Below are 15,014 nucleotides of genomic sequence, written 5' to 3' on the forward strand. Positions count from 1 at the left end.
GCTCTTCAGTTACAGTCGTGTTGGCTTTTCAGAGAACTGTGACATGCTGTGCACAGCTGAAGGTCTCGAACCTGCACCTGGGGCACTGCTGGGGTGAAGTGTGTGTGTTCTGTCTTGTGGATACCGTAATCGGCATCAAAACAAAAATGACATGTTTTCTACATCTTCCTTGGCGTTAGGGAAAAGCATGTGATAAAAGGACAGAAACAGTTCTTGTTTTCACCAGGGTCCCCAAAAGCAATTCCCCTACCCCTTTTCAAGTAAGCATGATATCCAGTGTTCAGGTATTACTCTATGAACAAGTTCAGAATAATCACGATGCAATAAACTGCCGCCTGGGAACTTGATCACACTCTTTAAAAGATAATCAACACCTTTCTGCAGGTTACATGATCAGAAAGTTAGTAATTGCTGATGTGCATGATTCCAGAAGGCGGTCAGCGTGGAGAAGCTATTTCAAAGCAGTTCACATTTGCAGATCTGCATTCAGTCTTGTTTGATCACCTCCTTTATCCTCTCTCACTGTTGTTGGCATTCAAAAATATGACTAACAAAAGCAGCAGTGCTTACTGAGGAGGGTTTTCAGGGGTACGTTTTACTAGTCATATGTTAACGTAATGACCAGGAACTTGTGTATGTTGAACTTTTTTCAAAATGGAGGAGTGTTGCTTAGAGAAACGCAAGAAGTATGTGTGCTCCATACCATTCCACAGCGCATTTGTAACCCACTTCACTCCCCTCTTCCTTTCAGTCAGTTTTTGGTTTTTTTTAACATATATGGAAAGTATGAATTGGTTTTTTTCCTGTTTCTTAAGCTGTGGTGTTCTAGTTGAATAATGTTTTCTGCATTGGATAAACGGTAATTCCTTTATGTCTGTTTCATGTTATATAGTGTAAATATGAGTTTGTAATACAGTTGTTGCACTTGATCTCTCCTTATCACACAGAATGTTTTGTTACCCAGATCCGAAGATTTTATTGACTTTCTATGCACCAAAGCTTTGACAGTTTACCACCATTAATTATTGTAGCATTTAAGTCATTAACTGTTATCATAATTAGGATCTCTCATGTTCTGTAGCCTCATATTAATGTCACCACACATTTAAAATCATTCCGTGTCTTCAGTGTTCCAGGCCATAAGCTATTGTGAACTTATCAGGAGTATTAATGCAAAATGCTTTAAAAAAAAAAAAAAAAAAAAAAAAAAAAAAGGCAAATGTGGAAATGGTGGTATTCGGTCCAAAGGTTCAGTGTTTCTATTTTTGTGGAACTTTAGTCATGGTAATAATAGTACCTTATGTTTATGCAATTCTGTAAATTATATGTGTACAGTTACAAATACACTGGAAGGATGGAGAATCTGAATTGGAAGGTAGGTTCAAGCCATTGTCAGCCCCTCTTCACATGGCTTATGCATTGTTTCCATAAATTAGTATTTGCCATAAATTGAAACCAACCAATATTAATTGGGTGTTTTGCATAATCTTGCCAAAACACAGTAATGTGTATATAGTGACGTAAAACATAGAAAAAATAATATATATTGTGCACTTCATTTGTGAACGGGAGAAGCCATCTTTAGTAGGTGACTGCCTTTTGAAAATACAAAATGGATGTATATCTGAATGTTGCATTGTACTGTACAGTATGCATATTGTTTGTGGTTGCATATATCAATTAAGTGTTTTGTTTTATATAAAAAGGACATCTGTTATGTACAGTTGAAATAAATTTTGCATTTGCTAGACTGTGACTTTAATATTTAATTATTACACAGGGGGAAAGGACAGCATAACTTGTAACTTAACTTCTTCTTCTCCCCCTGCCTCCTTTCTCTCCCTCCTTCTTCCTGGAGGAATCAAATGCTGAAGTGAAAGAGCTTTTTTGACATAAGTTTGTAATCTTTGTTTGATGTAGTTGACAACTACAGGAAATTCAATGTAATGTGAAGTATGTATCCTTCTGTATCCTCTCTTTTTTAAAAATAACTTTTCAGACATGTTGCCATCTATAGAATGTTATTCTGTTGCCTCCCTCTCCCCTTAATTGATTTTGTTTTCTTCTTTCTCATTTTTTGGATTGGTGTATTCTCAGTAAAAGCACAGGCTGAATTATTGGAACAATCTAAAACCTACTTCTGCAGGTCCTGTTACCAGAGAGAAATTTTATGAATATGATACTGGTTTCTAGAACCTTGCATATTTTCAAGATTTAATACTGCAACATCTTTCTCTTCAAAACAAGAGTTATCTTTAGTGCTTCTACTTAAAAGATGCTCATATTTGAGTGAATTAAAATAAAACAGTAACCTAATATACATACTAAAATGTTTACATCAGAATAAATGAAGTAATCGCCTACTTCTATTAAGAGGTCATAACATTTTGCTGCTATGATTGTAGTAACTCTAGTTTCAGGTCTGCAGCCCTCTGGTTGGAAGTTTTTGTATTGGTTAGTGAAATACACAGGAAGTTTAGTGGGATAGCTATTCCCAAATGTTGTCTTAGAAATATCCCGCTTCTTCAGATGGTGTATCTGTCTTTCAGACTCTTCATTCTGTTCTTATACGACTAACACTCACATATGGAGCTGTATGTGTTTCAGTCCACTTCAGTTATTTTCATTTTACTCATCAAAACATTTTGCTGTAAACTGCCTAGATCTGTTACCTGAGTCATGTGGGGTTTTTTCCTATTTGTGTATCACTGTTAGTTAAAAAACAACAACAAATAACTTCATGCCAAAACCTTTGTTACTCCCAAGAATTGCAAACAACAGTGTATTTTATACAGTGAAACTCAAGTTTGGCCTGATGTTTGGATTCTGACTTGTTGTTATCTAAACAAAGATATTAAAGGGTTCCCTTTTGACTTCAGCAGATCTGTAGCATGAAGGATTTTTTTTCAATGCTTTAATCTCAATGCACTCAGAGTCTGAAGGCACCATTTTTAGGATTCTTCATATTAGGACTTCATCAAAGATTCATTGAGAAAGAGAAGGTTAATTTGGCAGGTCTGCTTATCCATTTTAACATCTTTTATGTAACTAACACAATGAAACACTGAATGTTTTAAATAGCAAGTAATTCTTATTTTTTGTCTAATGTTTGCTTCTCTAGGAAATATGCACGTCTGTACATACTGGTGGCTAATGGTAGATCTAAACAGTTGTGTATGCACATATTTGTTTTTCAGTGGCAAGTCAGACTTCTGTCTTTGAAGTTCAAGCAAATAATTTCAAAGAGCTTCTTAGCTTATGAAGAGAGCCTAGTAAAGTTGCTGAAAACCAGAACTGTATATTTGCAAGTACTGTTTCTAATTGTTTACCTTTATTGTGCCTTGTTCCCCTCCTTACCTCTCCGAATCACAATAAAGGTATGAAAAAGTGAAGAAAACAGCAATACTTAAAAGCTGTGCAACAGAATCATTGCTGATAGCCTCAAATTATGCCATGCATTTCTTAAAATTAACCGCCATCGCCACATGTCTAACTTCCATAGCTTAAATTAGGACCCTCATAGTCACTGGAAGAAGGCAAACTCTTTGTAGAGTATCACTGTAAAAGTACCTAGGTTGAGCCTTCTCCTCCACATGGCCGGCTGGAGGAAGGAACCCTGGTCCTGATGGACTGGGGGCAGCTGGCTTTTAACTGAGGCCCTGAGGTTAGCTGCTTTAAGTAGGTGATGTGCATACCCACCTCTGTTTTACTGTTGCCTTAAATGGTTCCTGGCCAGACAAGGCCTTTGAACGTAGGCCGAGACTTAATACCTGGTTAAAGTGAAAAGGTATCTGAATTTCGTCCCCCTTCTTCTCTTCCTTCCCTCCTGCCTGATGTGTTAAGATCTGTGCAAAACTTCTGGACTCCCTTCACATGTGTCTGCTAAATGATTCAGAACGAAGGACCAGACTGATTACCAGTACAGCTCCTTCTGAAGCCTGGTTTCTGTCAGGAACCAGCATGGTACCATATCAACTGGTTTTTAAGATGTCATGCTCCCTTTGGAGGAGAGTGAATAAAAGGCTTGGGTTGTGCAGTTATGCTTGCAAACAGACATCACTGAGAACCTCTGTGGCATTCAGTCTGGGCTCTAGTTTCTTCCCGTTTTGGTCTTAACAGACTGTACTCCAGGGCTGGTTTCAGACAGGTATAAAGTGAACTTCTGTCGCAGTCTTTCAGCCACATAAATATCCAAACAGCTTTCAGCTTTCCTTTTTTTTTTTTTCCCCAGAAATGCTCAGAACTGCTTGCTGGTTTGGCTGATTATTAGGCTGGAAAGGGGATCAGACACTGAAAACTAAAAGCACGGGGCTGTTACCCACAGGCTTGTTCTTGTATCTTGGGTGTCGCACCACATTACGTAGTGGGTATTGCTAAGGTCTCTACCCCTGGTCTGAATGCCGTGTAGGCTGTGTTTATTACTTGCTTTACTCTGGAGGCTAAATTTGCTAAACCTATAATTTAGGGTATGGTATTGGGAAAAAGCATTGTAATTCTTTATTCTCCACTCTAGGGCTGGGAGGTATTGATACTGAATAGATACCTTTATTTTCTTGCTGGAATTTAATTGATGGGAACTTAGTTGAATCTTGATCATAGTGGCCAGTTGTTTTGCCTTAAATATGCAGCAGACTTCTAAACAGTGGGGTCATTCTTCCAAGACCCTGGATTTAGTTCCCCATTGAAAAGTTAATGGCATCTTACTCAGCCTTACTATTTGTTTGCTAATCTTGTAGTAATTGCCTGGGTTTGCCAAACATCTGTTCTTCTCCCATCCACCTTGCTTCCCCCCATACCCTCAAAAAAAGGAAAAGAAAACCCTGTTTTGTAAAGCTTTGGGGGTAGCGTTCCATCTTTTTTAAACTAGTACCTTTGGTTGCGTTGTCTCAAGGTGATTTAGGGCCAGAGTTATTTGAGGTCAATTTAAACATTGTCTTTTGGCCCATTGACTTGGAACGAGAGTGAGTAGTGTCTCATAATAAAATTCAGCATGAAACTTGGATGCTTAGGATTGGTGAATGGCAGAAATGGCAAACTGAAGTAATTTTTGAGTCTTCTGCACTACTTCATGAAAACATGGAATATGTCTCAAAGAAGTGCTTAGGATTATCTAAGTTGCAGGAACTTCTTAGACTCCCCTTTTAGTACAACTTTGTGTGAACTACGCACTGTGCTATAATGCAGCCCTCTCTTCATGTCCTAAAGCTGTAGCTGTAAACTTCTCCGGAGAGAAATGGTCACACAGAGAATAGACATAAAGAACCTGGTGGAGGGACAAGGTGCAGTTTAGGGAATATTGCTGAGTGCCAGTAGTGAGGTGACTATGCTTGAAGTTCCTTCTAGATGTGTAATTGCCAGAAAATGCATCTTAAAAAGAAAAGCTTCTGGCATAAATGGTGCAGAAAAGCAAGATGGTGAAGTAGCTTCGTTTTACCTTTAGAACTTGACACATCAAGTCTGATGTTACTGTGCACGTACTCATTTGATGACAGGGTCCTTTGTTGCAGGATAGATGTGCTGTGTGTTTGTACCTTTGATACTTAGCAAGTGCTCATGGGGTTTAGGAAAAATTCCAAAACAAACAAAAAACCCTGCCAAAACTCACAAAAAGCAAACCAAGGTGCAGAAGAAAGTGGGGGGTTTTTTTGCATAAGTACAAATTGTAAGAGCAGCAAGCGTTCTGAGATACGAATTTAAAAGTTGCATGACCGACGGTATTGGAGCAATGAAGGCGAGAGTGAAACTTGTGATGTCCTGAATTCCACAGTAGTTAATGTTTTGTGGCACAGGAAGGTCAGTGTTCACAGCAACAGTTTTGCATCGTGTAAGTGTGTATGTGTACTGTGTGGTCTCCTTGTGTGTATAATGTTGGTGAACATTTTGTTTTTAATGAAACTGCATTCTGTGTCTCAGTAGTATTAAGTGTTTACTGTGCTATGCTGTACATACATCAGGATATGCTGGTGTAGACATCTCTTTTACATGCATGTGTGTATATAACTATACTGCTGGGACTTTTTTTTTTTTAAAGCTGTCTACTCCACACTGTTTCTGCTTTGCAAGGACCCATGTTACTCTGACCAGGCAAAGACAATTGGATGCAGCTCTGTACAGAGATAAATACAACGCGCTGCTCCATCTGGTTGAAGGGAGTCACGGGTGAGAAACACGTGGCAGTTCTCTCCCTTTGGTCAGTGTCTCCCTCGACGTGTGCTGGGCTGAGGTGCTCCACATTGGTACAGAGACCCAAAATGTAGTGATCTGGTAGCAGCTGCTGCCAGCTAATTCCTAAAATAACATTTAGCTCGGTGTTCTCTGCTACCTCCTGGGCTAATAAAGCAGAGCAGTAAGCAATTAACTGAAATAAACATAAGACAACTTTTTGCAATTAGAGACTGACAGCGCAAACTGGGAAATGTCCTTGAGCTCCATACAGAGTTTGGATGTGCTTGTTTTATGGGTTATTCCTTCCCTGGAAAATAAGTGGAAGGGCATTAACCCTTAAAAGATTTCTTCACTCTGTTAGCTGAAGAACTTGCAGCTTTCAAGGACGAGATTCTGTTCTCAAATCTGCAGTTACCTTTCTTCCATAAAATTTTGACCATCATGTACTGATACATTAGATCTTTACTGTCAGCTTACGGAAACTGTTTTCTTCATTAAAGGACTTTTGTTATTGTTTGCTAAAACAGTTTAAATAGCTTAACACGTACTGCTGAACTACAGTCCCTACAAACTCATTGTTCAGAACTCAAGACTGCAGGTGTGGTGTTAGGGAACTTAGTATTTTTCTATGAGCTTGATTTCTTTCATTTATTTTCTGTGTTCAGATTATGTATTTTATCATGAACCATAAAAGAAAAGCACTGTTATCACAAAGCAGCTGTTCAGCAAGAGCTAACTAATTTCTCCTGACAGGCATGCACCCTGTAGTACCTAGTTATCAGTTCAAACTGTACTAGACTTAAAACATTCCTGGTTAATGAAAGTTCATTACAACAAATTGATAGGCAAGTCTACCTTTTTTGTTAAAACTGATATCTTGGTTAAAATATGCAAGAACTTTAATGCCTTATCTGCTGTGTTTGAATTCTGAACAAATGCTTAGACAGCAATTTATTCGCAGACCTTGTTTTAAAAAAAATGCCTGTAATTTGTTGCAGCCTAATGAAATAACGTTTCTAGAATACATACTTCATGTATGTATGAATGGATACACATCTCTGAGGTGTAGATTTTTCTATTCAGAGCTACTTTTTTAGAATCTATATGTATTATCAATTATAATAAATTATAAATTGTAATGATTGTGGAAGACATTTTGAAGATGTTGGAATGTTTTGAGTTTCTATTGTCAAACCATTAAGTGCTTTTAAAAACATTTATTAAATACGAAGTATGTATTTCATTTGGTAGGAATTTATTCTAGGACTAAAAGGCTATCTGTAAGTGTATGTGTGTGTATACATGTACAGACACACACACAATTGTGTTGTTTATAGTGTTTCAGGGGAAAGGGATTTTAACTTTTTTTCTTCCATTGCTGTATTATTTGATACTATTATTCTGCTCCTTACCGATACAGTAATTGGTTTAGAGTGGAATTATTTCTTAAATTTATATCGGTGTGAGATCAGAATCTGTCCTTGAGGCTTAAATCACTGTTACTTAAACACATCTGTCTCTTTCCGAGTCAGGTATGGTGAATTTGTACAGCTTTTACTGAGATAGTTGAATGGTGCACCGTTCAACAAACGGTGTAGCATCCCCATCGATGACACAGGAGTTACATCAGCAGCAGGATAGGAATGTCAGACAATTTTTTTGTTGTTGTAAGGCTGTGGTTTTGAATGTTAAAAATGTGTCAGTAACTTGTGTGTGTGGAGGGAAGGGGGAAATGGAAACTGATATACCTTGGTCATGCAGGTGTGTCATGCAATGAATGAAATAATAATCTTTAAAATGCCCCAGCAATATTTTTGAGTTGCTCATTTTGTAATTTATTTTTACAACAGGTTCCCGTAAAGAATCAGCTCCTCAAGTCCTGCTTCCAGAAGAAGAAAAGATTATTGTAGAAGAAACTAAAAGTAATGGTCAGACTGTTATAGAAGAGAAGTAAGAGAACATTTAATGAATGGTGGATTAAACCAGTAAACTTTGCGCTCTTCCTCATCCTCCCATCTCCCATTATAGTAGTGTGTCTGTGGTATATTTGTAGTAGGGAACAGAGCTGTTTGGAGTATGCTGCCAGTCCTTTAAGTGCAGTTGGCCTTCATTTAAATGCTTGTAGTCTCGTTTCATTGTATATGCTATGCAACTTCTTCCTTCCAGGCCAAGAAGTGATATGTTTCACTTTTAAGTAATTTTTCCAAGTACTGTAGCATTTCAGTATTAAATTGGTGTAATCTTTCTAGTTAGTGTGTGGTATCATTCTATTTTTTTGGTAAGGTGTATGCTGGAAATGAAATACAGTTCTGTTACAGAAAGCTGTAATACAGTAACCAGTATAGGTCCATATGTGCTTGAGAGGTGTATCCTGTTACAGAAGCTGGTAACAGGTCCTTGCCTTACTGAATATAAATCAGGATAAGAGAAAATGTTTTCAATACAGTTTGAAATTAGCTGTTAGCTGTGGGTTTGTTTTTTTTTTAAATGCATTTCATTTAACAGTTTTGTCTAACAATAGATTTAGGCATGTATTTCTGAAAACCGTTTTAACAGATCATCCCTTTTTTTTTTTCATTTTAGAAGCCTTGTTGACACAGTATATGCATTAAAGGATGAAGTACAGGAGTTAAGACAGGTTGGTAACTTGCTACATTTATAGCGACATGGAAATGGAAAGATGGAAGGCTTATTATAAAAATAAATATGGCTTGTAAGTTGATTCACTTTGACAGGAATGAACGTGAATTTTGGACTAGATCCACTTTTAAAAGTAAAACATACCAATTTGACAAAAAGCACCTTCTCTGGTGGTTGTCATCAGCTCTTGGAGCACCAACCCTTGAGAATAGCATTAAGTATCCTCTCTCTGAGGTGACTTACTAAGCTGTGTTTCATTTATTTTTGGATGTTACAACTTGTGAAATGTTGAAAGTGTTAAGCAAATGCGGTTTTGCTGTATCATCAGCAAAATAAGCTTATAGAGACAGTGAAATAGTATTTGCTCTAGAACATATAATTTTAGTAGTATAAATGTCTGGATCTGTTTAGGCCTTTATTAATGGTCTTTCAGTAACTTGAACACCTCTTGAGAGGTTTTAAGAACTGATTCCTGTTTCCAGAGATGAGAGTCCTTTTCTTTTCAGTGTCTATCATGTGGCCTTTTTTTAATGAGGGCTTCACGTTAGCTTAGGGTGCTGCTTTGTCACATGGGGGAACTGTGCAAGATCTCACCTGAGTTGCTGGTATGGAAGTTGCAGCTGATGTTTTAAGCTTGTTTTAAGTATCCAAAATGAGGTGTTTAAAAATGACTTTTTCTTGCCAGGACACAGCCTGTTTAAACCATGTTAATGATGCCGCACGTAGTCATTTCTCAGTGTGTAGGCGAAAAAGCATTGAATTATCCTCACTCTCCAACGTGTGAATTTGCTAACTGACCTTAACAGTTCTGACTCAAGAAGTTGGATTAAATCTCCTGTGTAAAATGGATTTGTATTCAATTTACTTTAGGCTTTGGGCTATAAACATGAATCCGAATTCTTTGCCCATCTGTAAGCGTGCCCAGTATTTCTAAGGATGTCATGCATGTTCCTTGAAATAGGACAGCTGACGTGTTAAATACTTAAATTCTGCTGTTTTCAATGTACAAAGCACATGTATCCCAGGTTTGATGCAAATTTGACAGTCTTTTGAAAAATACAATTCACGTAATACAAGCAGCAACAATAACCCACTAATATTCCTGTGCCCTGGCTGCTTTTGTACAAAGGATAAACGTGCTGCCTTACTGAGGCCCCACAGATCTCTGTGTGACCCTAAACAAAAAGTCAGAGTCTCCTGAACTTCCAAGCAACAGCTCTCTTTTCTGGTGCCTTGCCAAATAGATGGTCTCTTCAGAATCTCGCACCTTCCAGGGCCAAGACCTCTGAAAGCCTGAGTTAATTTTCTTGTATATCAGGAATCTCAGCTTAGAAGCATTTCTTGGTCTGCTGCTGTGACGTTGCCAACTGAAGTGGCAGAAATGATCTCTGAGCCGGGAAGGTCCCGAGTGACCGAGGGCTTTATGGATACAGGCTCTCTGGGAGTACGTAGTGCACTGGTGGGTGTAGGCACTGGACTGCCTTCTGGTGAGAATTACCACGCGTGGTGGGATCCCTCCCGTAGCAACTTCCATAGGTTATTCGTAGCTGTTGCTCCACAGGCACTACGTCTGAATAGTACAGTCCTGAATTGGCAGTAAATTAATAAAGAAATGAAAAGAAATTAAGTCTGTACCTACAAGAAAAGAATGAGATTTCTGAGTTTCTCAACAGACTTGAGGAGGGAATGGAGTTAATGAGGCAGCAGCTGTTGATCCCATCCTGTTTCTAGAAAGGTCTGTAGATGACAGCTGATGGGAGTCCAGTGGGACCCCTGGGTTGCAGACCCATGTTTGTTACACACCTGTAGACTGGTTGTCCTGGGGCCTTAATATAATGTCTTATCTTCTGGTTGCTTCCCTGCTGTTGCCAGCATCACCTTGGCCTGTATAGGATTGAACAGTGTAAGCATTACCGTGGTTTGGTCAGTGACATCCTTACGGTCCTTTTGTTCGTGATATTTCAATACTGCCTGATGGCGCTAAATATTGAGAACTAACTCACTCGTTAATACACATGCAGAGTGGTGGTCTTCCTTGAAATTCAGACTCCTCTTAGACTGTTGGTAGTCATCTGTCTGGTTTAAAATTTAGTCACAAAACACTTTCCAGAGAACGTAATGGTTTTCAAGATACTCCTTTCAACTATCTACTTTCCTAATGAAGCAAGTTAATTTGCATTAAGTTTTAAGAAGCTTTTCTGAGATTGTGAAACTAGTTATAATCACAGGAGGCTCTTAGAGAGGATATTTACTCTACTTATTGCTCCATTTCCCTTCTCCATTAACAACAAATCTATTCTATTCTTCATTGATCAGATTTGAGCAGAAGAATTAAAGATTATTGGCCATCTGTTGCTAGCACTTGCATTATAAAGGACCCCTAAGTATAAATGGGAAATAGCTCAGTTTCCATTTGGTGGTTTTTGTTGCATTGTGTGAAGTAACTGTGTGTAACTTGTGAAATTTTAATAGAAGGCTTTGCTTTGGAACAGCTAATAGTCTTACTGAGAAGAGCCTTCAGAATTTGTAATTGACAATGTATGTGTGGTCAGAAAAGATCTGTTTAAAAAAAAACCAACAACTAATATTTCTGTCTCTATTAAACAGGATAATAAAAAGATGAAGAAATCATTAGAAGAAGAACAAAGAGCTCGCAAGGACTTGGAGAAGCTTGTTAGAAAAGTTCTAAAGAACATGAATGACCCATCTTGGGATGAAACCAACTTATAACTAATTTTTTTCCTTTTTTTTTTTTTTTTTTTTTTCCCCCCCCCCGTTTTCTTTCTGTTGAAAGACCAGTTGTAAAACTGAGCTGGGAAGCCTTCTGACATTAGTCAGTGTTGCATCAAGAGCACTACAAAACAGGATTTAACTGGATCTAGTGATTTCTTGCTATGAACATATAGAACCAGTCAAGCCATTTACTGAAGCAATCTGTACTTTAAGTGTGGAGACAGTGGATCCTGAACTCTACTAAACTTAATTTGTTTGCATCTAAATTACCTCATTTTGCAGAAAGTGCAGCACCTGACTAAAAGTCCATGTTTTTCAGTGGCTTTTTAATTAAATATATGTTTTTCTTGTAAATATCTGTAATTTTGAATGCATATGTGATTGATGTATCAGGGCTGATATGTTGTTTTTTTCTCTTGTTATTATAATGGTCACAAGTGTTAGAAATGACGGCAGTACTGTCTTACCTAAGAAAGGTCAGAGTTCTTTGTGGATAATTATGGATTTGTTCCAAATTACCTGCTCATCACACATGCAAATTTGAAAACCTAATTTTCCTATTGACCACTGTATTTAAATCCTTCACTGTTATTTATGTCTGTGCATACATTTTTAAACAGTTTACAATTCTTTAAGAACAGTATTAAAATACAGAAGATAGTTTATTGACAGTAGAAACAATTTTTAACAAAACTAATGCCCGTGATTTACGTTCATGTACACTTGTTTGGCAGACTAATCTGTTGTGCTTTGGCCACCAAAAGACTGATGTACTTGCCTGCTTTTTATGACTGTGATTTTTAGGTGTTTATGTACTACATTTTCTATTGTTGTGCTTAAACATACAGCTGGCTGATAATTTAATAGATCATGCAGTTTGTTAAAGCAAAAAAATCAATCTAATCCAGAATTTTGTGAATAAATTGTTGCTATTTATATTTTATGGTCATAACAATTAAATTTTAGCTAACCTTTGTGCGTAAGACACATGGGCTAGGCCAAACTTCATTCAGAGCTTTGTTTTTATACCACTATGTAAGACTCTCTGTTTGGAATTCCCAGACTGTGGTAGCAGTCATTCCTTTCCCACCCTGTGTACTCAGCATGTTGCTGGTTTCTGTCCTACTAGGATTTAAGTGGAAACAAATCTGGAAATAAGATACTTTTTTTTTTAAGTCATACTGTAATTCATAATTTGCACTGCTGACAGATTTAAAAATACATAAATGAACATTTATTCCCTAGTCTGATAGGTGCAATTACTGCAATCTTTTCTTGTATTTAAAATAGGAGATGCTGCGTCACTGCAAACGGTGAGCTTCAGTTGGAGCACTTAAAATACTAATCCCATTAAAGTTTGTTGTAAGTGTTTCATTGATTCTGGCAAACTTTGGATTAAACTCCAGACAGTGCAATTTTCTGAGGGGTTTGTCTTCAGTTGACAGTCAGAAGTGCAGGTATAGCACAGACCTGAGTCGCACCTTTTGTCATCCTGATTTCCTAGTGCCCTTTAACTCCTGTTCAGTTTCATGCTCAGACTTCAGCAAATGTTTATATGAACTTTAATGAGTTGGAGCCAGGATGATTAGGGTGGTAAGAATTGTCATGCACACTTTGAATCTAATGAATAAATCTGTTTTTAAAGCTATCCACTTTTCTCAGCCAAGAACAGCTTTTTTTAAATAGGAAAGAAAAGTCAATGATTACATACTTGAGAAACAATTCTGTGGGAATGGATACTTAAGAATCTGAATAGACAATTAGTAGTCTGATGTAAGAAGCTTGAATATATTTGTAGGTATTTTAATTTGTGTTCCTACAATGTAAAAATGTCTTCCTTTATTCTAAAGGAGGAGACTGGATAAGAAAACTAAAAATGTCTACAGTATCAGAGTTACTTTTATGCACAGAACTTTAAATTTATGATAATTCTTGATACCAAAATATTTTCCTGTTGTTTGCAGTTGCACAAAAATGTGGACTGACATTTATATTTATCTTCTTATTTAGAAAGTACTCTTGCTAAAAGCTAAGTGATACTGAACCCTGCAAATTCATAGTATCTTGGCTAAATTTAGATTTGGGAATGCCAATATAATTAGAATTTTGCTAACATTTTTACCTTCTGACATTCATTCAGGCTATTTACAGAGTGAATTTTAATTTTTCAGTTGAGCATACATGAAAGGACTTTCCAGAGGAAGACGTATAAACAGAAAACATTAACCTTAGCAGTATTTAGCAAATTTTAACTCAGGAACAACTTCCATCATAAGAATTTGTTTTACATTATATTGTAAAGAGTGATGTTGCTATGTAAATTTGCTGACTCTTTGTACCTGTGATTATTATCATTTCTGACAGTACCCCTATACTGACATCTAATGAACATGCCTTAAACACTGGGATTAAGCAGTTGTTAAATATGACCAGGACTTAGGGACTGATTTTATTCAAGGTGGATTGGGATGACTAATTTTTACAAAAAAAAAAAAAAGAAAAAAAAAAAAAAGAAAAAGAAAATAAAATGGACAAAACCCCCACCTAATATTGTAGGTAGCCTTTGTCTCTAGTGCAGTGAGTGAGCTTCAGGCTTCTGGGAACCTAGGAGTATCTGAACTTTTTTCTTTGACAATTTGTTATACTGTACATAGATTGTAAATTTCACCATGGACCTTCTGAATTGTTGGAAACTTTATATAAGCATGGATAAATGGGGCACTGTTTATTTAACCTATTAAAGGGTTATTTCTTTGCTCTCATCATTTAGGGATGAGGAGATGAAGCCATTTCTTATCCTATAGATGTGAAGCACTTTCAGTTCTGAACTGTCCAAAATGTAGCATAACATTTCTCTGTACTTACTGATGTATGTGTGTTTGTCTCGCCATGTCATGACATCTTAAAGATTGAACAACTGACCGCCTTTGTATAAACCTTCTTAATGCAAATCATTTAGGGATTTTAGAGTGTCTGTTTACAGTATCTGTGGAGAACTCAAGTTTAGTTTAGACGTCACAATAATATCCTGGTATCGACTACTAAAGTGTTTATGCTACATTGTTGTAATTAAACCATGATTTTTCCGCTACGCTATGAAGTGTTACATTTCATGTAGTATGTGGGCTGTGAGATTAAGAAGGAAAATTGCTTTAATTTTTTTTGCCTTTCATATAAATAACCTCTGCTATTTAATAGTTGATATACTACCTTGAAAGGGCTTTTTCCTGGTCTTTTATAATAGCAAATTGATGCCTGGAAAACAAACAAAGCAAGGGTTGTTTAGAGGGGTGAGAAGGAGGACCTTAACTGTCTTGCACTGAGGAATTTTCACTTTCTTTGGCGACCTGATCTGCTAGGGTAATGTAACAGATGGAGGAGATCAAAGACAGAAGATAATGAAAGGGAAGAAAGCAAGAAACACTAGAAAATCAAATCACTGCATAAAAAAAGTAAAATACTTGTCAACATGCATG

At 37.1% G+C, this 15,014-nt stretch overlaps 1 protein-coding gene across 9 annotated transcripts in view; it reads left to right on the plus strand.

Annotated features, from left to right (window-relative positions):
• The window catches only part of ARHGEF7 (Rho guanine nucleotide exchange factor 7), a 127,788-nt gene extending 113,159 nt beyond the window's left edge, over nt 1-14,629 (plus strand). For all 9 annotated transcript variants that reach the window (XM_029998757.2, XM_029998759.2, XM_029998758.2 and 6 more), the window contains 3 exons: nt 8,016-8,115; nt 8,749-8,803; nt 11,413-14,629. In XM_029998757.2, coding sequence (XP_029854617.1) covers nt 8,016-8,115; nt 8,749-8,803; nt 11,413-11,535 — 278 coding nt within the window. In that variant the 3' untranslated portion in view covers nt 11,536-14,629. The remainder of the gene's footprint in view (nt 1-8,015; nt 8,116-8,748; nt 8,804-11,412) is intronic.
• The last annotated feature ends 385 nt before the right edge of the window (nt 14,630-15,014 follow it).

The sequence above is a fragment of the Aquila chrysaetos genome, chromosome 23 (assembly GCF_900496995.4).
Source record: "Aquila chrysaetos chrysaetos chromosome 23, bAquChr1.4, whole genome shotgun sequence".
Taxonomy (NCBI): domain Eukaryota; kingdom Metazoa; phylum Chordata; class Aves; order Accipitriformes; family Accipitridae; genus Aquila; species Aquila chrysaetos.